The sequence below is a fragment of the Eublepharis macularius genome, chromosome 2, assembly GCF_028583425.1.
Source record: "Eublepharis macularius isolate TG4126 chromosome 2, MPM_Emac_v1.0, whole genome shotgun sequence".
NCBI lineage: Eukaryota > Metazoa > Chordata > Lepidosauria > Squamata > Eublepharidae > Eublepharis > Eublepharis macularius.
In genome coordinates, this window is record NC_072791.1 from 32,584,210 (window position 1) to 32,609,392 (window position 25,183).

The following is a 25,183-nucleotide window of genomic DNA, read 5'->3' on the forward strand; positions in this document are numbered from 1 at the left end:
CACATTTTAATCTCTTTGAATCTTCTTGTTTTAGGACTGCTACTTTTAGGTCAGCAATGGAATGTCCGGAATATTAAAATGTTCTCCCTCGGTTTTTTGAGTGTTACGATTTTTAATGTCTGATGTATGTCATCCTATTGCTCCCAGCATGCTTCTCACATGCAGTCCCATGCCAGTGCAATGACATCACATCTAGGCCCCTTTGGGGTCCCAAATCAGCCCACTGCAAAGCACGGAAATGCACTTGAGGCAGTGCAATGACATCAGTGATGTCATCGTGCCAGCCCCAGAAGCACGCCTGGGAGGCACGTTCTCTGGCTTTCCCCCGCTGGCCAGGTAAGCGGCGGCAGGGGTGGTGAAAGGTGAGAGTGGGGGATTCTCTTCCCCCACCCGGGGAATGGGATCCCCATTTTCCTGACATTTTTCTTCTGACACCCAGCTGAGTGATGGCCCACTGGTAGCAGGGTATCCCCTGTCACCTGCAGGAACCTGGCAGCCCTGACCCCATCCATATGCACTAAGGTTCTCTGGTTGGCTTACAGTGTAAACCAATACAATTATAAAAACATTATACGACTTAAAACTCATACCATCCCAACAGCTTAAAAGTAAAAATAATAAAGAATCTTGCAAGAACATATATCACATATCAGAGCAGGTTAAAAGCAAAAAGATAGCAACAAAATAGCAATAAAAAGAAATTGATATAAGCCCATCAGGTCAAATGCTTGTAGAACAATGCCTTCCTTTGTAGGTCATGTTGTTTAGGTCTGCAATACCCTTTTTAAGATTTTCACCATCCCTGGGGGAAAATGTCCTGCCTTTTTAATAGAGGCTTAATCTGTGGAAATAGGCTATTGAAGCTTTTCATGGTATGGAGATAAATAAATTCATCCTGGTAAATAATATAATAATAAGCCTATATAAAAGGAACAGGCCATTTTTTTCTCCAGGCCTGTTTGCAAACCATACAAAGTGTTACTTGGTGATTTCTGATCTTCTGACTGGGAGAGAATGCAAAAATATTGGTCAGGGGTAGTAAAACAAACCCTGTATTGAATGTCATTTCTTAAACAGGGTCAGTCATAGGAAAAGGCTGGACATCTGGACTCTGAAGAATGGTGATTACATCCAACATCATTTGGAATCTGGTGTTTGATGTGAATTTCCTTTTGCCATTCTTTTTTTGGATACTGACAAAATAAGGTCTGTTGTAGTAGATTTTTCAGCTGTGAAATCATATGCTTTCTCCTTCCCTACTTTCTCCCAAGATAATTGCATTTGATAAGAAGGAGTGCTTAACAATTCAACATTCCTGAAGAACAGACTAAAGCCAAATTCAAACCACTGCTGTGTTGAGTCAGTGTTATTTTTCAAGGAAAGTTAGCTAAGATTGGAAACCATTCAAGACCAACTCTCTCAACACCTGTTTAAATGCAAATGGGACTAAAGTGTCCCCAGACTGCACTTTCACTATTTTTGTTTTTAGATCTGGACATGATCCAACCCAAGTTAAGCACTTTGAAGTCTCACTGATTACAATAAAACAAAAGTAAGCATGTGTTGAAATGCTTCTATTGAAATCTTGAAGAGTGCTTAACTTTGGAATTATGCCTAATCTTAAACAAAAATGAGACTCAGGTTAGAAAAATTTTGTACATAAATAGGGAGTGGATGAAGCAAACACCAGATACCCACCCTTTAGCTTAGAGAAACTATATTAAAGAAAAGGCACAACAATTTTCATATATTTTAAACACCAGCACTAGATAAAGAAGCATGAATTTTCCTCCCAAAATAAATTCCAGTTGCATTTTTGAAGGAAAAATTTCCAAGCAATAAGCTGTACAATTGTTGTTGAAAGAATATATGACATTTCCACTGCTGAAGACCAGATGTGCAGTTCAGCCAGACCAACAGTTTCTGTGTTTGTGATTTCTGCATAGTGATGCAATCTGCTTCATAGCCCATGTTCTGACTTCTCACATGCACTTCTCTATTCGGATCCTATTTCTGAGTTTTCTCATAGAATGGCTCTAGGGCACATGCTTTTGCATAAGGCCTTATTATGCACAAGTGGGACATATGCAGATAAGCACTGGCATCAAGTTCCCAGTTTCTATGTGTGAAAAGTTAACATGCCAGCATGGTATTTTCCTGAGTCATAGCCACATGGCACACCCATGCCATAGCCTATCCGGATAGAAAAACACTAGAGAAGTGGAAAGTATTATTCCTGTTCTATATTTTTGACATGCACAGATGGCAGCAAAAAGACTTGGCAACAAATCAGTGGATTGCGCAAAACTAAGCAATTTATCCCTCTATTTATATAATATACTGTACAATTGAAATGGGAAGAGATGTTTACTTAATGCCCTTTGGTCCATTTGCTCTTGTAATTTTCCACTGGACCAGAAAGGTGCCAAAGAATGTCCTTGGAGCGCTGCTTATATATACTTTAGGTCCAATGTAGCCAGGCTAAAACGTTGTTCTATGTTTTATGGCAATTTGAATGGCAGGGTCTGGGGTTTTTTTTTCCTGTTAGATGTTTGACTTAATTTTTATCACCTGTTCTGATGTGATATGATTGACAATGTTGTGTTTGCCTCATTGTCTGTATGACTGTGCAAAGACTGGAGAGGGACCCAGCAAGTACTCCTTATTCCTGGGTTTCTATTCCATTCCCCTTTTGTCAGTATATTCACAGTCACAATATTGAATTAATAATACTAATACTAATGATGATGACAGCAATGATGATGGTGATGACGAGGAAGGAAGTTTCAGCAACAGAGGGGGGCAGGCTCCTTCTCTCTTACCATTGAGAAGACCCTTTCTCAGGTTGCCACTGCTTCAGGTAGTGGGGGGCAAACAAAGCAGGAACTCTGAAGATGACCAGAGTGAACAGTTAGGTTCACATGGCAGAAGGCAGTCCTTAAGGTATGTTGGCCCCAAGCCGTATAGGGCTTTAAATGTCAGCATCAGCACCTTGAAATGTGCCTGGAAACAAACTGGATGCCCGTGTAGATGAGTTAAGACAGGAGTGATACGTTTTCTCTGCCCCACTTCAGTCAGCAGCATCCAGGCGGCAGCATTCTGCACCAACTGAAGTTTCTGAACACTTTTCAAAGGCAGCTCCGCACAAGAGTGCATTGCAGTGATCTCATCTAGATATAATCAGGGCATGTACCCCAGTGGCCAGATCTTTCCTGCCTAGGAAAGGCCAGTGCTTGCTAACCAATTGAAGCTGATAAAAAGCACCCCTAGCCATAGCTGCCACATGCAGAGCTGTTCCTTCTAGGGGAGAGCAACCCCATCCAGAATGGGTGACACCTTAAATCCTGGGCCAGACCTTCCACTCGCCAGTAGCACCTCTGTCTTTTAGGGATTAAGCTTCAGTTTATTAGCCCAGAGGTGGTCTCAAGGGTGATGTTGAGGACCCCTAGGCTGTTTGTTCTGGGGGGCTTCAAAATTCATAATAAGGGTGTCTTGTCGGGCGCAGCTCAGTATTTCGTGGCCTCCGTGACAACCATGGGTGTGTCTCAGGTAATACACATTGTGATCTGGTATTTTGTTCTGGGAGGGAGAAATGTGATCTGAGGGTAGTGGGTTTGATGGCAGTTCCTTTGCCATGCACAGATAATTATCTGCTTAGATTTAGGCTTACAGGGACACCAGGACTCTGCAGGGGTGGGGGAATCTATTAAAATGATCTGCCCCCAGAGCCAGGTGGATCCAAATGATTTTCTGATGGCGCTAGAGTCAATGCCTCAGTTGACCTCTGGAATGAGGAAATGACCCAGGCAGTTGACATGATCACTCTTGGGTGTTAGAGCCTAGGTAGCCCCTTGGTTTACTGAGGGGCTATGGTAATGAAAGGACAACGGAGAAGGTTAGAGTGACAGTGGAGGAAGACTTGTGATGGATCCAATAAGACGGGCAAACAATCATTTTAAAGTGTACTCTGTGTCAGTGATGGTGACGAAGTGGTTACAGCAGGCCAAAAAGCTGTCTACCTCCTCCTGGAGGCTAGATCCCAAAAGGCCTCTGACCACAGGAACAGCTGGCCTACACTGTGCAGACACAATAGCTTTAGATATGTTCTCTTGGTATCTAGGTAGTATATAAGGACATCATGTACAATCCAGAAAGCAATGCTGAGCTGGGTTTACAACCTGATTCCAAGTGTATTTGCTTGTTTAGTGTATTTATTGGACTGCTTTTCACAGGAATGCTGAAAGTCACATACAGCCAAAAACTGAGTTGAGCTGGCATCAATGGTACTTTCTTCTTAGGAATTGTTGGAGCTAATGTTTATTCAGAAACAAGACCCACAAAATTCAATGGAACTTGCTCTCAAATAGACATGCACTGGGCTAGTGTACTAAGAGGCAGTTCTTCTGTATTCAGTGGCACTACTTCCATGGAAGCATGATTATTAGGGAGTCAGTCCCATTGTACTCTGGGGGGTCCGCAAGGGCAGCTTTACTCATCTGAGCAGGGCCTTCTGCAGGTGCCACACTGCAAATGGGCAAAAATCAACAACTGCTCATATATGTGTATTCTCTGTTGTGGCACCCACCGTATGGAATGGCCTGCCTAATGAGGTTAGGAGGGCATCCATGTTCCTGGCCTTTTGCAAACTATGAAGAACTGAATTAGTCAGGAGGGCTGTTTTACACAGGGAGGAGGGCTGTACTGTAAGGAAATAGTACAGAGAGATGCTTGGTAAAGGGACAGCGACTGTGGACTATACTACTGAGCAGCTACTGAACAGCTTCTGCAATATTTAATTTTATTTATTTATTTATTTGCAAATTTCTGCAATGTCTCAGCCATTGATCATATTGACTTATACTATCCGCCTAATCTGCCTCGGGGCGGGGGGGGGATTACAAACACAAACAAACACAAACAAACAAACAAACAAACAAAACATCTGTGTAAATATGTGTAAATATGGTTCAGCTATGTTGAGGATTGCATCTCTAGCGTCCCAGAGGTCAGGCATATGATATGTTGCTGCAAGCATGCCGCTACTGGATAGTTTCTAAGCTGTTAATATGTCATTTCAACCTATGTCATATCAATTTGTTTCAGCATTTCCACCTCTGAATGGATTTCTGCTTGTTTCCAGATTTCTGTTCTTCATACCATATTGTATTTTTATTGAATGTCCCAGTCAGTGATCGTATCTTTATATTGTGTAATCCACTTTGAATCTCATTAAGAAAGGCGGACTATAAATAATGTAAATAAAGAAATATTTTTATTATATTTTGTTACAAATTCCCAGTTGGTATGAGCGCAGAAATGTTATTTTCTAGGAAAGCAACATGTAGATGCAACATGATACGTAAGAAACTAGAAACACCCTTGGTCACTGAATCAGTTCTATTGAGAGATGGAGCACCTGTTGGGTGGATGTGTCTCTTGAACTGCCAATAATTTTCATGCACTTAGTGCTTTGGCTCAAACAGTAGAACACTGAATTTTGCTCAGTGCCTCTGAAACTGTGGTCAAAGCTGCTCCAGATGTATTCTGGCATTGGTTTTGACACAGATATATCTTTTATGTGCTTGATCATATGACTGGGGCTCTGTAGTTAAAACAAATACTGCTTTGTGTCTGGATAATCATGTGGTGCTATTGTGGCGCAACTCTTTGTTATAGATGTTGATGAATGTGCAACCGAGTCGCATCAGTGCAACCCCACCCAAGTCTGCATCAACACTGAAGGAGGATATACTTGCTCCTGCACTGAAGGATACTGGCTTTTGGAAGGACAATGTATAGGTAGGTTATATGTAGGAACGAAGTGCATCTTTTAATGCTGTGATTTCTACATGGTGGGTTGAAGGAGGGTTACCAAACTTTGATGAATTGGTGATGAGAATGGTGCTACTCAAAGGGTACAGCTCACTTTGAGCCAATTATTTGGTGAGCTGTTCAAATGCATGCAAATAAATGTGGACATGTTCATTTTCACAATTATGCTGTTTTCTCACTTGATTAAACTATCTTGCTGTTGCACCCGTTTCATCGGCTGCAGCCTCTGACTACAATTTTTAGGTCATATAGCAAAATGAAAAAAAAACGAGATTTTGAATTGAGTCTAACTACTTAGTGTCTCAATGTCTGCTCATGAATCTAGCTAATCTTGCGATCAGTTCAAGATGCATTTAGCAGATGAGCATCATGACAAAGTTAATTCTCTGTCTGTGTCTGGTAGTGAAAGAAATGAAGTTAAACAGGCCCTAAACATAACTGCTTTATTAACTTGGAACACAATCAACAAAAGGCTGAAACTCCACACACACACACACCCCTCAGCCACCTCCAAAACTACAGGAGCTGAGAAGGTCCAAACAACCTCAGCTCAAAACAAAGGAATAATACCCCCAGACATACACAAAATGGTCCATCTTTTTATCCTTACATCATGTTACTTTTCTATCTTCGTATTTAGACAAGATTAGCCTATAGCTTGTGCTAGGGTTGCCAAATCTGCCAGAGCCCAAACCAGGGGATGGGGGTGGTTTGTGCATTGGGAGTACTTACCTTGTGCGCACGTGCAGCACATGAGTGCTCCAGAGCACTTCCTTGTCGTGCCAGGAATGACATCATTCATGCAATCCATTTTAAGTTGAGTAAGATGCAGCATATCCCTGAATATATCACATTTTGTCCAACCCAAACTTAGGTTTGCCAACTTTCCCCCCCAGCAGGGCTCCTGTCCCTAACAGCTGTATTGGCAGAAATCAAGTAGGTGCTTCTTTTTCCATCATATAGTGTAGGGACTGGAAAACCTTTACTATTTACAGTGCAGGGATTGGAAATGCTTCATATATCCATTTAGCACAGAGCTGTTAAAGGCAAACATGACCTTCTTGAAAAATGTGACAATCTTACTCAGAGATTTTTGTATCCCCCTCAATCATGGTCTTCTACCAGTGGATAAAGACTTCCCTGTTTCATCCGGTATATCATTACTGGCCCCCATTCTTGTTTATTTTTAATGGCTGGTTTTATATATATGTACTGTTTTTAAAAGTTGATTTTTAATGTGCTTTTTAGTTGTTCTCCATAGAGTTGCCAGGTCTCCCAGGCATGAAAGCAGGAGATGGGGATTGTGGGAGCGAGTGGCATGGGGGGGGGCACTCACCTTGCGCATTTGTGTTCTGGGGCATCCCCACGTTGCACCAGGAATGATGTCATCACCAGTGCAATGCGGAAGCGATGGGTTGCACGGGGGGGGGGGGTGTCAAATTGACGCCAAATACTAAATTGGGGGGCAGTTTTTAAAACTGGACCCCCGGCATGACATCGCTTTCACATTGCAGTGGGAATGACATCATTCCTGGCGTGACATGGGGGTGCCCCAGAGAACGCAGAAGTGCGCTCCCCTCTGCGTTCCTGCACCTCCTTCCACTGGTCAGGGGAGAGGTGGCCGGGGCAGGGACTGGCAAGTCTAGTTCACCACCTTGTGGGCCCTAATCGCATGGAAAGGCAGCATACAAATGTTTTAAATAAATAAGTACTCAAAACTGACATGAGCCAACAATGACCAAATGAACCAAGCTGACCAACACACTTTGGAAGCCCTATAATGGCTTCTCTGCTCTGCATCGCTTGTATTTTTATAGTCATGTTTTCCAGCACTTTAGGTCTATCTTGACCTCTATAAAATGTTGATTCCGTCTACTTTTTCACCTGGCTACACCAGTGTTAAAGTTGAAACGTAAGGCTCCCTGCGTCAAACTATGTGGGGTCAATTGCCATTTGGTTCATCCACCAGAACAATTTCCTGCAGTGACCAATCCACCAGGTTATTGTTGCCATTTAGGCAATATTATGTCAGGGTTGGTACTTGAATTGATTTCCTTCTTCTCTCCTTGTTCCTTTTTCTTTTTTGTATCATGTCTATTAAATTGTTAATTGTTATGGCAGGGACCCCTTTGTTCTACTCTTCGTACAGTGCTAAGGAATAGAAAAAGTAGCACCCATAGTTAGCATAAGCTAAATCCAAGATGGAAAACCATAGGAAATATGTCATTCATCTTAGCTTCATCCAGCTTCATCCTAAACAATTTGGCTGGAATCATATCTTATGAACTTGGGTCTCCTGCAATGCAATAGGGAGCATAGACAACTTACACCAGAGAGGATTAATCATTCCCCTTATTAACTGTATTCTTCATGCATACCCCATGTGGCAAGTATGTGTCCAAAACCCCAGCTGCAGGAAAAGTAGCTTGGGGGGGAGGGCTTCGCAAGAGAAAAATAGCCAATGGGAAAGGATAAAATTCTGGTTTTACATTTCATCCAAGTACAGCAGCACATTCCAGTTTGGAAGCAAAAGGACATACTGGCTATTCCAAAAAGCCATTCATCCACAATGGCCTTGTTTACAGGATGTTCTCGGAGAGGAATATCTTCTAATACCATCTTTTCCATCTGCCGCTTGCCAAAATTATCAAGGTGTTGGAAGAGAGCAACTATCCGTATAAGCACAGAATTCGCTACAGAAATCATTCATAAGGCAGTGTTGAAGCAGAGAAATAAGCGTAGAAGTCATCACAGAAAGAACTTGAAGTGCGGCCAATTACAAAACTGTTATAAATCCCGAATAAAAATCGTGGCCAAACAAGGAAGAAAAAATGACTGATTCTTTTTTTCAATAAGGAGAAAGAAAAAAGTATAAGCACTAGTAATCATACTGGCTTTTAAAATAGATTTTGAAGCCTTTTCACAAGCAAGTAAAATATTTCAATAAAAAGCTACTGCTCAAATAACATTAACATAATAACATTTGATTTATATACTGCCCTTCAGGACAACTTAATGCCCACTCAGAGCGGTTTACAAAGTACGTTATTATTATCCCTACAACAAAACACCCTGTGAGGTGGGCAGGGCTCAGAGAGCTCCAAGAAGCTGTGACTGACCCAAGGTCACACAGCTGGCTTCAAGTGGAGGAGAGGGGAATCAAATTGGTTTTCCAGATTAGAGTCCTGCACTCTTACTACACCAAGTGCTATTCCAAGTCTTCTTGGAATAGCAACTGCTAATGGTTTCCCTGTTTGTTTTAAACATTCTATAAAATATGAATGAGACAGCAGCCCTGATTTTTTTTGCATTTTTCCAAGGAACAAGATCTGAAAAATGCATGCACATGTGCTTTATATCTGACATGGCATTGTATTACAATTTCCCCCCACTATCAGCAAACTTTAACAAGTTCCAAAATTAGTACCGCAACTGTTCAGAGATTTCACTTTTCCAATGATAAGCAACATATCCCTTAGAGTTAAAATTATAGCCTAGTTTCTATACAAGGTCTATGGATTCAAGCTTTCAGCCCCCAGATGGAAGTTATACAATTGTCATTTTTTTGTGCCTGGGTGTGTGGCTTCTTCAGTCCTTCATTTGGGAGTAGGTGTGAAACAAATCTGGATTAGTTTGCTGTCATAAAATGTAGATTATTCTTCCTCCTGTTGGATTCCCCTCCCCCACCCCGCCAACACACACTTAATAGAATTACTGTGTTCTGGATTTTTTGTGAAGTCAGTTGATAGATACCAAAATTGGTAGGCTTTTCAGTCTCAAACATTGCTGTCCCAGGGCGCATAACAGAACTTGTGCCTTGGAGAAAGGTTGATTGGAAATATTGGACTGGCAATAGCTCATATCAGATGCTAAATGCACTTGTTCCCCGTTGCATCTGAGTTTCCTGATGTCATCACCTTTTGCTGGTAATATGTATCTATATTTTGTCATAATCCCTTTGTACAGTCATTTCCCCCCTTGACTTACTTTAATGTGTTACCAAGTGCAGACCTATTGGACAGATTTTCTAATATCCTATGGAATCAAAGGGTTTGCCCTTGTAAGTTTCATGTGCCCAAAACTTTAACACATTTACTTTTCTCATGCAAACTGCTGCAGGTTGAGACTTTCTCTGATTATTCCTTTCCTGGTAATGTTCCCTGCCCATTACTATAACTGTCATCTATTTAATCTTTTATTTGAAATAATAGGCATATTACTTTGACTGTTGCCAAATTTATTTCAGTGGCACATAAAACCATAAAATTATTGTCAACTCAGATTTGTGGTAATTATCTGGCAGGTCCATTCTCCCCTATACTGTGATACTGGTTTATGGTTTCTCGTCTCTGGGTAATAATCCAGTTTTATATTCTATAGTTACTTTTGAGGCTCTGTCAATTTCACCTCCCCTTCAGGGAGGCAAAGACGAAATTAACAAACCCTCTGAGAAGCAATCTCTGCCAGCTCTTTGTAGAGAGCCTTTGGCTCTGTCTTTTAAAACTACACTTTCCGGCTAACATTGTGTCTCCCTTCACTTGAGCATCCTCATATAAGATGTCTCATGTAGAGAGACTGAATCTTTTTTTTTTTAATTTTTTATTTTTCAGTATACTACACAACACTACAATAACACTACACAAGACTATCACAAGGAAAGGGAAAGGATGAAGAGAAAGGGAAGGGGCGGGGAAAAGGGGACATAAAGGGAAGGATAAACTACATTCAACACTACACTTCAATGTTTTCCCTTCATACTGCCATAATAGAAAAAAAAATAGCTCAATAAAATGATGATGGGGTGGTTAATCATACAGATTACACATTTCAAATTCTAATTAAACTTTCCTCCCCCTTCTGGGTCCCAGACGCAATTCTCTCTGTGCAACCGCAGCTGCGGTGCTCTCCTCCCCCCCCCCCCTCAGGCTTCTCCTTTTCTTCGTTCTTGGTACACTGGAATTCCGGGTTTTTATCCTCAAAATCCTTTAGTTGATCTTCTGATAGTATCTTATAGGCTTGATCTTTATGTCTAAACCATATTCCTTCCGGAAGTAACCATTTATACTTTATTCCATGGTCCCTCAGAAGAGCTGTGAACTTTTTATACTTAAAACGTCTTTTCTGGACTAGAAATGGAACGTCCTTTAAAATCTTGACTTTAAAACCCATAAAGTCCAAATCCGCATTGTATGAGTTATATAGGATAGTGTCCCGAATCTTTTTAAATGAAAAGTCAATAATGATCTCGCGAGGCAGCTGTCGCTTTGTTGCATATTTTGAAGAAACCCAACGGACCTCCAAAATGGCGCTTTTAACCTCTTCTTTAGTTGTCCTCACGGGTGTCGCCAGTAGTTCCGAGACCAAATCCCACAGATCCTCATTTTCCTTCTCTTTCACATTTTGGAGACGCAAAATTGTCTGCGTTCGTTCCACCTGTAGCCCGATCAGCTGGTTCTCCACCAACTTCAGCTCTTTTTTCGTAGCCTTCACAAGTGACGCACTTTCCAGAGCAGACTTCTCTGCCCCCCCCCGCTACTTCCTTAATGGTTTTCACTTCGCTTTCAATTGAGCCCACCCTTTGATCAGTTTCGTTCAGCTTGTCAACAAAGGGTTTTATGGCTTCCACCACCGCCCTGCGCACCAACTCTTCGAGCGACTCTCCCTTCTGCAAGGTAGCCGAGACTGACTTACCGAGAGCGGGACTTTGCTTCTTTGCTGCCATTTTTGGGGGGGGCGCCAGCCAAAACCTGGAACTCACCGAAGGGGAAGAGCGAGTCTTCTTCAGATCAACCTCTCCTTCACAAACGCTTGTAGAACAGAAGGGATTCGCTTGTTTACAGGCTTCCGCCTGTTTCTTTTATTTGCCGTTTCTCGTTGCCCGGCAGCACTCAAGGCGCCACGCACGTCTGCCGGCCTCCATAGGGACAAACGGGCAATTCCCCCCCCGCATTGATTTCGGGAGGTTCTTCCCGCAGCGTCCCAGACCCTGCCTCCCTGACTGGGAGTCCTGGGGGCTAATCCTTGCAGATCAGCCGCCCGGTCAGGGTGCCCGGTCGCTTCCTCCCGGACCTGCCGAGAGGAGCGTCCGGCATGGCTGAGAAAGCGAAACCGAATCTAGAGAGACTGAATCTTAAGGTCTGCAAAGGCAGTTTCTAACCACACTTGACCAGTGATCTCTTCACTCTCCAGAACTACCTCCCTGTTTTACTGGGTAGGGGAAGTCTCCTTTCCTTAGAAGATCTATCCCCTTTCTTTGGCCCAAATAGGAGTCTGCACCTACTTCCCAAACTTCCTTGCAAATTTCCCCCCAGTTCTCCTCAGTGTTAAACTGCTTTCAGTAAGGACTCCATCTCCCAACTCTTCACACTGGATTCCTCTCAGCTAGGGTTGTAAACAAACCCTCTTCTTTCCAGCTCATGCTACCCAATCAGATACCTTGGAGTAGCCTGTCACTCAAAGTTCTCTGTGTCTGTGAGGGATTAACCCTTAACAATCCTTCAGCTGTTTGTACAGCACTTCCAGCTTTTAAAAAGTGCAGTCTGTTACAGATGGGAATAAGGGAGGCCAGGCCATCCTTGATTTTTGTCCAGGGCATCAGAATCACTAAGACTGCCCCTGCCTGGGAAACCTCTAGGTATAGTTTCTCTCCTGTCTTCTGCAACTCCATTCAAAGCAAATTGGATGCCCTTTCAAGGACCACGTACATCTTCACCCAAGAGTACCCCTGTCTTACCAAGATTAATTTTGTGTTTGCTCGTACTCATCTAGCCCTGTGCTGGTTATCAAATTCATAGTTCTTCTGGATCCACAGAAAAAGGACAGTGGAACTGGATGCCATTCTGATGACACCACAAATTGTCAATTTCCCCCAATAGTTTCATGTAGCTGCTAAAAAGCATAGCAAGTAAGATGGAACGTTTGGGCCAAAAGTACTCAGATAGAGAAGCTATCTCCTTTATGGACCTTTTACCACTTTATGGAACCTACCATCTAAGAAGAACTGAAAACACTGGGAAATGGCTCTTTCCAATCCAGTCCCAGGTCTGTGGTGACGAAAGATACCATGGTTTAATTGTATTGAAAGGTGTTGAAATCCAGGATAATTTTCTATTGTCCGTCTCCCAGAAAGATAATTCACTAAATTGGCCAGGGCATTTTCAGTGCCAAAAGCAGTCTGGAAATGGTTCACATGGATTAGACTGAGCATCCCTAGAGATGTAGCCATGTTGAAGAAAGAGCTTCTGTCCCAACACCACTACAAATACAACTGCCACTTATTTGTACAGATTTTCAACTGTACATGTATTTCACAGTAGCAATTTCCCCTTTATTTTGATTCTTTGTCAGATTAATCATTGGAGAGAAGGACCTTGGTGAACAGCAGTGGAAGATGCCACCACTTGCAAAGGGACTGAAAAGGGTTTTAATGACCCTGGAAGTGTAGCTTGTTACATTTTATTAACAGCTCTGGGCAACTACCTCTTTGTCTCAACTGACAAGTAATCTTTATTGGAATGTAATTTTTGCAGACATGTCCACAGTGTGGTATTTTCTGCTTTGCTTCCTTCTAATACCAAACTGTATGAACTTATGGAACTTGAGCAACATAAATTAAGAGTGAAAGAGAATGACTTTGTGATTACATGTCAACAGTGAACCAAGTTATTTCTATATTACAACAGCGATGCATTTAGTATTAATGTTTATCTATAGCTATATACTGTAGGTGAATACAGTCCCTATTTTGTAGGCTTAGTTTAGGACTGAAAGGCTAGTTCACAAAACCAGGTGCTTTGTGTTTTTTAAAAATTATTTATTTAGTTTTTTAAGCAATACAATGCCAGGTAACACATAAGCATATAAACAAACTAGTCAACATCCATCCAGATATTATTGAGATTAATACATTCAAAATCATAATACAGTTATTTTGGAGGCTTATCCAAGCTTACAGGTAGATGGTGACATTACAAATTGAGCAGCATTTCAAAATAATCTTTAGGTTTAACAAGCTTTTTAACATACTCACCTGTTTTCAAAAATTCCAAAACCGGATACCGAAGCTCAATAAATTGCGATTTATATTCTGGATTCTCACACTGTTTAAAGTAATCCGTCAGCTTTGCTAAGGTAAACTAGTCCCAGACCCTTAATAGCTAATTTGAGATGGTTGGGCTTTGTTTATTCTTTCTAGCTGCGGCAATAGCTGACTTACCTACCATCAACAGTTGAGCTATTAAAGATTTCCTTTCTTTTGGGATGGGAATGTCATGCCAATCATTCAGTAAAATTACTTCAGTCCAGATGACTCCATGCATGTGGCTAACAAGTTCTGCTTAGTACTCAATACCTTAAACACCAACATTGCTTGCTATTCAGCCCATCTTTAGAAGGTTTGTGACCATTTTCAAAAGCATGGATTATACTTGTGATGAACACTTTAATCACACAGGATGATCCAGGATGTAATGAAATAGTGTGTAATTATGTGAAGTACATCTCCCCTTAGTTAAACAGCATAGGCAGACCAATGGTCAAGGGAGAGGTTAAGGTTTGATCAAAGAAGAAGATATTTGGCCCCAATCCAGACAGCTGTTGGTCTTGTTATCTTGTAGCTGTCAGAGAATTGTTACCAAAGAATTGTTTGCAAATAGGGTGTCTTTGGTCTGCAGGGTCATAGAGTTTGTTGCACGAAGCAGGTTCAATGATCAGTCATAATTCACAATTTTCTTTCAGACATAGACGAATGTCGTTATGGCTACTGTCAGCAGCTGTGTGCCAATGTCCCTGGCTCTTATTCCTGTACCTGCAATCCAGGCTTTGTCCTGAATGAAGATGGAAGATCATGCCAAGGTATTATCAGTGTGAGCAGATAGAACGAGAGGCAGCAGCTGCCCTTTCTATTCTTAGACTTTGAGATTTATGTAGCATTAGGTGGGTATGCTGACTCACCTCTTGCTACTGTAAATGTGTGGTGGATTTTTGCATTGTGTGCTTTATCTTACTTTAAAAGTTCAATTTTAAAAAATTAATTTTGGAGCTGGAAAGTTCTGGATGCTGTATTATTACACATGTTAAGGTGCAAATTATTTATTTAATTTATCTGTACACCACACCCTATAAAAATCTCAAAGATCTGTAGGGCACGGATACAGTTTCCCACTCGCTGACGATGGGATAATCTGCTCAGACACACTAGCGTCTGAGGCTGGTCATTTCTTCCACACACTTTTAAAAACAGTCAGAAACTTGACGGGTTCTCAGAATGCTGAATTTGCACCTTATGTCAATTTATCCACTTCTGTTGTTGTATAATCACTGAATACACACAGCCCTCTATGCGTGTGTGTGCATTTCCTTATGTGCTTTGATATGTAAAAAGTTTCTGTGACCTTGATGAAATTCCTTGTACTTAAGCCATAAAATTATCAGTGCAGTCAAAGAATGGGGGGGGGGGGGACCCAAACCAGAAGCCTTCCTGTAATTTGATCATAAACAGGATTGTGAAGAGTTAAAACTTGCCGTCACACAGGCCTTTATTCACTTGCCCTTTCCCCCTCTTTTGTATCCTGCTGGTTTTGGCCAGGTTTTGTTATGCTTAAAACAGTTGGAGTTTTAAAATTAGTAGACAAACAAGGAAGCACCTGCAGGATAGACTTCACTTTGTTTGCTGTATTGAAGTTGGATTCCAAAGAGATCATGCACAATCTTTTCAAGATGTCAACAGTGGTGAAATCAGACCTTTTCAACATTGAAGAGTTATTTGTTTGTTAGAGATCAGAGTACATGACCCGTTGATGTCCAATAAATATGGTAATAGGTGGGTGTAGGTGGGCACAGCAGAGCTAGAATAATTCCTTCTTGCTTCTTAGTGTGTGGGGTAGGGTTGCCAGCTCCAAGTTGGGAAATTCCTGGAGATCTGGGGGGTGAAACCTGGAGAAACCTGGAGAAAGTGGGGTTTAGGGAGGGAAAAGACCTTGGCGTGGCATAATTCCATAGAGTCCACTCCCCAAAGTAGCCATTTTCTCCAGGTGAACTGATCTCTGTGGCCAGGAGACCAGTTGTAATTCCAGGAGATCTCCAGCCACTACCTGAAGCCTGGCGACCCTAGTGTGGGGGCAACTTTGGATGTTACCCAGTAGTGCTGTAAAGGGGATGCCCAAGAGACGGGTGCATCATCTTCCCTTTGCTCCTGTCCAGAGTGACTTGAAGACATATTCATGAATGAATTTTGCAACCACTTCTTGGGGGCAAAAGGTTCCCTGGATTTTATTATTTGTGGTGTACCCTAGCATCTCTGTGTTAGATCAGTCCCTGTGCCATTAAAGACCAAGTGAAGCAAAAGCAGTGGCAGAGGAGGAGGTGGAGAAAGTCAGCCAAAGGGTAGCTGCAGTCAGCAAGACCAGTTCTTGCCATTTTTCAGAGCAGCAGACAAGCCTGACCTGGAATATATTATAGTAAAGGGAGGCTTCCTTGGCGGGTGTCCTTACAGTTCCTTCCTTCAACCGCTGCTAGGTGATGATGGTGTTCTATCAGAATCCTTGTCTGACAAGGGCATAAGGGTACAACCCCATGGGGTAAGGCTGTGACTGTTGTGTTTCCTGTCGCTATTTATCTAGCGTATTTCAATCCAGCTCTTCTTCCTGGTAGCTCACAACAGCATATATGGTTCTCCTCTCTTCCATTTTATCCACACACTTACCCTGTGAGGTAGATTAGGCTGCGAGAGTGACTGGCCCAAGGTTACCAAGGAAGTTTCATGACACAGTGAGGATTAGAAAATGAGTCTCCCAGACCCTAGTCTGACACTCTAACCACTATACCACAGTGGTTTGTAACTCTTCCACAAGTGGAACCCCTCCCCCCTCCCCTCTAATCTGAGCATATTCTGGATATAAATTTAAAAGTAAAGTGGTGGCTGGTATTAGGCTGGTGTTTTATTTGTATTTTTAAGTATTTAAGCCTATTTTAAGGCTAGGAAGACACGGATACATGAATATAATCCTAGTGAGAGGTTTTTGGGGCACGGGCGTCAGATTACATGTTGCAAACAAAAACTTCATCTCAAAATTTACATAATTTTTCATGAAAGCGTTCATTATAGCAGAATCATGAGAAAAGTCATTTACACTCTAAGGACTGGTTTCCCACAGATGTGAATGAATGTACAACTGACAACCCTTGTGTGCAAAACTGTGTCAACACCTATGGTTCCTTCCTTTGTCGCTGTGACCCTGGCTATGAATTGGAAACCGATGGGATTAGTTGTAGTGGTAAGTAGAAATGCTGGCGATGATTAATTTTCTGTTTTGAAATAGGTAACTACTTGCCTTTTTCCTTTTGGTTATTATCACATGAAAGCTGAGAATTACAGTATGAAAGTGATAAATTAATAGGTACACCTAATCCCAGAATATTTAGCATAACTGAAGTCAGTAATCCTGAAACAAACAGGGAGTGGCCACTACGGGAGAACTGAAGTTGGCTGCCAAGGGCACCATACTGAAGAGCATCATCTTATCCAACTCACTCCCTAGCAAATGGGTTCAGAATGACAGCTTTATTTTACGGAGTTCTGCTTGCCACTTAACTACAAGGCTATAACCTAGAATGCATCTCACTTCGCCTCCTGCAATTGAACTAAGCAAACATTTTCATGTGTCCTCACTGCTAACCTGTTGTCCATGGCCATAATGTCTAATGGTTAATAAATTCAAACATATGGCTGCAATAAGGATTAGATGGCTGTTTCCAGCGCTGTCATGCTTGTTTTGGTCTGAGTGCTTTGTGCTTGTGGTTGAATTGAAAAGGGATTAGTTAAATCTATTTGTGTATTGAAAGGATCCCTGGGGCCTAGTTAAATGGGAGAGTCCAGCTCACATGCTGGAAAAAATAAATCTTTGAAAAATACTTTGGGGTTTTTTTTTCTGATTCACTCTAAGCAGATGCAAAATTTTCTTGGTTGACGATAAAAGGAGCATGTGGTGTGTGGGGAGAGGGACAAGGTTAGCATCTTTCAAGTCATTCATCAGGATTAATACTGCTTTTATAAAGAGAGCAATGTTTCAGCCCCACCATGTTTTTGCAGATACATATGTCTTCTATCCTGGTCTTCTTAACCTACTTTCTGCAGGGCTTCCTACATCCACCACAGGCCTCCAGAAAAAAAATCCCCTCTGGGCACCCCCCCCCCTTCCAGACAGAAACACCCATGAAAGAACTCACTAATCAACACAGAAGGGAGAGGTGGGGGGAATCGTCTCTAGGAATCCAGAATCACTCACCTTAACCATTTGTTTAAGTAAAAAACATAGCAAGTAGTGTCTTGCTACAATTTTCAAATTAAGGCAAGGGTTAAAATAAATAATTGCGTATTCCAACAGAAAAAAATGGTGTCTAGGATATATATGATACTGACAAAGGCCATCGTCACACGGGCCCTTATTTCGTCAGTTTTGCACTAGAAATCGTTTCTTCTGTTATCGTTATTAGAACGGATTCTCCCATCTTTTGACGACTGCTTGCGCTTCCAGTCAGTCACATTAAAAGGGAAAAGCGCAATTCGACAGTCAGTCAAAGTGCCTCCGGAAACGGGGCCCTAAAAATCCCGCCCCCTTTAAAAAAAATTTTTCCCCACATATTTGCGTTATATCACTCTTCTATTATAATGTTGTGCTGGGCCAACCCAAAAGCCAACTGTGATAGGTAGCAGAGGTTTCCCACCCATGGCAGAATGGCACTATAGCGCTATAGCGTTATAGCGCTATAAGGCTGACGTTTTTTAAAAAAATTACTTTGAGGCTTAATTGCGGGTCGCACTGGGGCTTGTGGGAGTGTAGGGCAGGAGAATCAGTGTTAGGTGAGACAGATGATCAGGGAGAGTGAGCGTTTTGGTGTTGCAAAGCGTTCATAGTCGATCCAGGGCATTCACATGGAAGTGAATAAAGACGACATGAAGAGTCACAAAGCGTGAATTGGGGAGAATGGCGAAATTGCAAGAGAGCCGGAATAAGGTGAGAATTCAGCGGGAGATGGCACTAGTTTGGCGCTAAATTTATGGCCGTGTGACGACAGCCAAGCTCAGATGAAAAGGTTTTGATTTATAGAGAGAAATGGGGGAAAGATCTTGCAGTGCCTATCCCAGAAGAAATTTGGGTGAGTCTTTCAGAAGAATCCTTGAAGATCTCAGCCAATACGTGTCTAAGAGAGAATGTTGCAAAAGTTATGTATAGGTGGTACATAACAGCCGATAGACTGGCAAACATGTTCCTCATAACTTCTGTGATGCATTGGCATTGTAATGAAAGAATTGGAACCTTTCTACATATTTTATGGCTCTGCTTGGGGGTTAAATAGTACTGGGAAGGTATATTTAATATACTGGAAGAAATTTTACAATTTAGAATACCTGAGATTGCTCTGCTAGGTTGATGTCCAAGAGGGGTAAGCGCTCATTAAACTAGGGCTGCCAAACTGCAGGTGGAGGCTGGAGCTCTGGAATTGCAACTGATCTCCAGTTCCCCTGGAGATAATGCAGCTTTGGGAGGGCGGATTCTATGGCATCGCATGGCTGCTGAGCTCCATCTTCTCCCCAAACTCCACCCTCCCCAGACTCCTCCCACAAATCTCCAGGAATTTCCAAATCCAGAATTGGCAACCCCATCCATAAACAGATGATTAGCAAGCTATTAGTTGTGGTTAGGATGTTGGTAGCACAATATTGGAGGATAGGTAAACTACTAAACGTAGAAGTTTGGCTTCAGAAGGTTTCATTTCGTCATGACCATGGAAAAATATATGATTTATAAAAGGATGGAAAGAGGGTTGCTCAACAGGAATAGATAGGTGACTGTAAACCTTTCTTAAACTATTGGAATAAATAGAGCTTGGAAGGAGTATGCCAAGAGACAATTTTAGAGCAGCGGTGCGTGTCATTGTGGGAGTGTCGAGTATAACACCATAACACCTATACTGCGCCAGCTGCATTGGCTGCCGGTGAAGTACCGAATTAGATTCAAGGTTCTAGTACTAACCTATAAAGCCCTATGTGGACTGGGACCAGCATATCTGTGGGACTGCCTCTCCTTATATGTACCCCAGAGGATGCTTCGATCAAGAGACAAACAACTATTGGTGGTCCCTGGCCCCAGGGAGGCCCGCCTGACCTCGACCAGAGACAGGGCTTTTTCAGTCCTGGCTCCAACCTGGTGGAACTCTCTGTCTAGTGCGACCAGGGCCCGGCAGGACTTACCATCTTTCCGCTGGGCCTGTAAGACAGAGATGTTCCGCCAGGCCTTTGGTTGAGCCTGGGCTAGGCCTCCACCGGCTTGGACAGAGGAGAAGAGAAGATCTAAGCCCTCCCTATCAGAGTCATCCACCACCTAGCTTCTAGTGAATTGATTGCTGCTGTCTTTTATATTAGCTTTTATAGTGCACTGTTGTGATGTTGCTTGAATGTCTGAATTTTTATACTTTTATTGCTTTTATGATGAAAGTGTTTGAATGTTTTTATCTGATGCAATCCGCCCTGGGCCTGCTTGCGCAGAAGGCGGAATAAAAGTCTATTTTTAAAAAAAAAATAGAGTATATTTAAAGATCAGGTTAATGAATTATTACATGCAAGGCACATTTGATTCTTCGTTTTGATGACTGAGGACTTTTGATTATTTGTTGCCAAGATATGATTTATTGTACTTTTGTATAATTGATTGTAATAATAAAATAACAATAATAAAAATAAGTAATTGAATATTCCTAGAGGAGCTTCTAGCTATAGCTAAATCCCCAAGATTACAGTCATAGTATTGGGTGAGAACATGTTGGTAAAATGAGGCAGGTGGACTGCCCTCCTTTTTTGATCTTGGGATCAAAATTGGGAAAGCTTGGGAAATTTTGTACCTTCAGTTGCCTCCTTCTCAGTGGCCTGGCTCCTCTGTTGTCAAATCTATTGTCTATTTCATATTCTGTGATGTGCAGCTTGAAGAATTGGTACAGCTCATATTGCATTGCCATCCTAAACAGAATTATATTCAAGGTCTGTTGACTTAGAAAGGTATAACTCTGCTTAGGAAAACATTTCTAAACACGTATTTGCTGTCAAGCTATTAAGAACCTGATATATGATGAACCTCCATGTTCAGAAGCAGTATACATTTGAATACTAGGTTTCGGGGACATTCAGAGGTTGGAGGTGAACATTTCTATGCCACTCAAATATGGTCTCTAAGGTGACAAACATCATGAGCGAACATTAAGTGTATCTTCAACCTTTTTTCTACAAAAAAGCAGTGTGTGTGTGTGTGTGTATACATATATATGTGTGTATATGTATATGTATGTATATGTATGTATGTATATATATATGTATATGTATAAACATGTACATACATACATATATCTGTGTGTGTGTGTATACACATACGGTACCGGGGTGCTGCTGGGGGCTGTTGATTGCTGCTGGCAAGCCTTGTTTCATGCCCCTGGCTGGCTGGGGAAATTACTGGAGATTTGGGGGGAGGAGCTGGGAGACAGTAGGGTTTGGGAAGGGGAGGGACTTCAGTGGCATATACTATAATGCCATAGAGTCCACCCTCCAAACCAGCCTTTTTCTCCAGGGGAACTGATCTCTGTGGCCTGGAGATGTGTTGTAATTTCAGGAGACCTCCAGCCCCCAACCTGGAGATTGGCATCTGTTGGCCACATTTGCTCCCCCTTCCCGCCGCCGCCGCCACTTCCTTGCTTCTTACTTACTCACTCAAATATACTGCAAATAAGGAAATGATTAAAAGTGGACCAAATCAACTATAACACTTTTGGCCTGGTATTCTCATGCTGATAAGTATGAATTTGTATAGAAAATGTAGGGTTTTTCATAAGTAGAAAAATGACCTTTTGCTAATCAGGCCTAGTTCCAGTATGCCGAGGGAGGAAAGAGAAGGTAGTCCACTCCCTTTAGTTCACACTCGCCCATGTGTCCATTACAACTTGGCATATCCTCAGTTTGGCTCAGCTCTGAAATGGCTTTTGTCCTGGGATTTCCTCAGAATTTAAAGTTTCTGTAAATTTTCTCCCCAGACTCATCACATAAAATGCTTTTAAATCTGGTTTCAATCAAAATTTTGGAAGGTTGCTTGGTAATCCTGATATTGCGAAACCCTTTGTTGACCTAGCCCACCAGTGACCGGTACTGACCCTTTAGCAGTTGAAAGCCATAATTTGCAGCAAAATTTAAGGCCAATACTGGCAGAGTGACAGAAGTCCCAGAACTGGGAAGAGTGGTAAAATAACATGGAGAAAAGGCAGCCTGCATCACCTACTCAGTTGGTGAGGGAAAATGCAGGTTATACTGTTGCCAATTCCAGCTCCAGGAATTCCTGGAAAGGGAAGGTTGCTAGGTACCCTTACCCTCCCAGCAGGAGGGGGGGGGGGGACCTGGCACATCTTTTAGGCTTCCTCACACATGCGCTCCTGGAGTGGCATGATGACATCACTTCTGAGAGTGATGTCATAGTGCAGGACCCCCAAACAGGCCCAAATTGTCCCAGCATGAAGCCTGGGAGCACTCCCAGGACCTGTGCGATGATGTCACTCCCAGGAGTGATGTTGATGCACCGCACCAGAAGCACTCCCCGGGAATCCCATTCCCACACCTTTTCCCACGCTGGGCAGGTGACTGAGTGATGGCAGGGGGAGAAGGCTGGGAGCCTCACCCCCACTGAAGGAATGGCAACCCTATGGAAAGGGCAGAATTTGGGGAGGGGAGGGAGTTCAGCAGGGTATAATGCCATGGAGTCCATCTTCCAAAGCTGCCATTTCCTCCAGGGGAACCAATCTCTGTAGTCTGGAAAGCATTGTAATTCCAGAATAATTCTGGAGGTTGGTAACCCTAGGTGAGAGTGTCACAGTGGTTGATGAGGAGATGATTTACTGTTTGACCAAGTAGATGGATCTGGGGTTGTGATATGGATCATGGGACCTGTACACCCACACTTTATTAAAGCCCAGAGCATTGGAGGAGCTTGGAAGGGCCGGAAGCAGCACTATACCAGCCACACAGGAAGTAATATCGGTTGAGGTTGGACCCTTTATTTATTTTGGCTAATAGTGATCCGAACCTATTGAGGGTGAATGATCCTTCCTAATCCTAAACAGAATCCAACTCTTGCAGATATGGACGAATGCAGCTACTCGGAATTTCTCTGTCAACATGAATGTGCCAATCAGCCAGGCAGCTACTACTGCTTCTGCCCTTCCGGCTACCATCTACTTGATGATACCAGAAGCTGCCAGGGTAAGAGGTTCTTTCTTTCTTTCTTTCTTTCTTTCTTTCTTTCTTTCTTTCTTTCTTTCTTTCTTTCTTTCTTTCTTTCTTTCTTTCTTTCTTTCTTTCTTTCTTTCTTTCTTTCTTTCTTTCTTTCTTTCTTTCTACCAGATGTGATTTTTAGAGAAAAAGTTGGCCATTTTCCTTGGAAAAAACAAAAAAAGCAAAATATAAGGGGGGGGAGAAGCAAAATATTTCAAATGTTGTAAACTTAAATCTAAGCAAGGAATTTTGCTTTGTATGGTGAGAAATGCATGACAGGGGCTCTTGTGCAATACCACTGAGAACATAACCACGTGAGGGGTATCATTACACTTCACAGGGTTCCTGGCCTAACCAACCACTCTCAAGTATGGTTAAAGATTACACAACAGGTCCCATTTCATTCCCCTTTTCTACTCCCACTGTGAGGAAAAGTGGCAAAGCTCCCAATGACCTTAATAGAGGAAATCAGCTCCACACTAAACCTGGTCTCTTGTTTACTATAAGAGCTGTGGAAAACAGTGAATTCATGAAATACTTTCCTGAGTAATTATGTTTGAATGCTAGCACAGCATGCTGTGTGTGTGTATGCCCCTCTGCTTTAAGCATAATTGGGCAGAAGTTTTGACTGACTTACTGTTGGCAGAACTAAGTGATTTCAACAGCACCTTCTTTTTAGTACGTGTGTGCTCACAGAGAGGAGGTCAGGCCCAGTAAATCTCTCTGTCACTATCAGAGGAGAAATGCAGTCTGGGTAAGTAAAACCTTGAAAGCTGCTTCAGACTGCTTAAGTTCTCCACATGACTGATCATGTACATATTCAAGTGGAGAAATATTTGTGGAAACTTAAAGTGTAATCCTAAACAGAGATGTACCACTTAAAGTTCATTGAAACCAATTTGTTTAGAAGAATCATAGAATCATAGGGTTGGGAGGGGCCTCCAGGGTTGGAAGGGGCTTCAAGGATCATCTAGTCCACCCCCTGCACAAATTCACAACTACTTTCCTCCCGCCCCCACACACCTCGTGACCCCTGCTCCATGCCAAGAAGATGGCAAAACATTGTCAGTTTCCCTAGCCAAACTGGCCTGGGGAAAATTGCTACCTGATCCCAAGATGGTGATCGGCATTACTCCGGGCATGTAAGAAGGGACCACAAGAACTAAACACTGATGTGACCCCCTGCCCTCCCTCTCGATCTGCCTAGGTTCATAGAATCAGCATTGCTGTTAAAAACCTCCAAAGAAGGAGAGCCCACCATCTCCCGAGGAAGCCTGTTCCACTGAGGGACTGCTCTGTCAGGAAGTTCTTCTTAATGTTTAGCCAAAAGCTCTTTTGACTTAATTTCAGCAATTGATTCTGGTCCGACATTCTGGGGCAGCAGAAAACAACTCCGCACCATCCTCTATATGACAGCCCTTTAAGTACTTGAAGATGGTTATCATTATCATATCACTTCTCAGTCAGCTCCTCTCCAGGCTAAACATACTGAGCTCCTTCAACCTTTCCTCATAGGACTTGGTCTCCAGACCCCTCACCATCTTCATTGTGCAACTCTGTTTAGGATCATAGATCCAGAGGAGTTAGCCGTGTTAGTCTGTAGCAGCAAAATCGAAAAGAGTCCAGTAGCACCTTAAAGACTAACCAACTTTACTGTAGCATAAGCTTTTGAGAATCACAGTTCTCTTTGTCAGATGCGTGACGCATCTGACGAAGAGAACTGTGATTCTCAAAAGCTTATGCTACAGTAAAGTTGGTTAGTCTTTAAGGTGCTACTGGACTCTTTTCGATTCTGTTTAGGATTGCACTATTAGTGCTGGAAAGTGCAGCTGCAGTTATGGAGTTGTCTTCTTGCACATCACATGTACATCTTGGTTCTTGCTAAATTGTCGTTATTCAGTCTTGAACCATTATCTGTCACCAACATTCTCCTTTTACTTTTCTACTGATGGAAGTGGTGAATGGATGTGGAAGATAGTAAGATGAGTTACACAACCTGGTCACTTTTCTAGACTTGGGAGGAAATTGGCATATCTATAATTCTCTGGG

The 25,183-nt window shown here is 42.4% G+C and overlaps 1 protein-coding gene across 1 annotated transcript in view; it reads left to right on the forward strand.

Moving 5' to 3' along the window:
* The window catches only part of FBLN5 (fibulin 5), an 87,884-nt gene that overhangs the window by 55,797 nt on the left and 6,904 nt on the right, over nucleotides 1-25,183 (forward strand). The window contains exons 5-8 of the mRNA XM_054972853.1: nucleotides 5,677-5,799; nucleotides 14,569-14,685; nucleotides 16,986-17,105; nucleotides 23,000-23,122. Coding sequence (XP_054828828.1) covers nucleotides 5,677-5,799; nucleotides 14,569-14,685; nucleotides 16,986-17,105; nucleotides 23,000-23,122 — 483 coding nt within the window. The remainder of the gene's footprint in view (nucleotides 1-5,676; nucleotides 5,800-14,568; nucleotides 14,686-16,985; nucleotides 17,106-22,999; nucleotides 23,123-25,183) is intronic.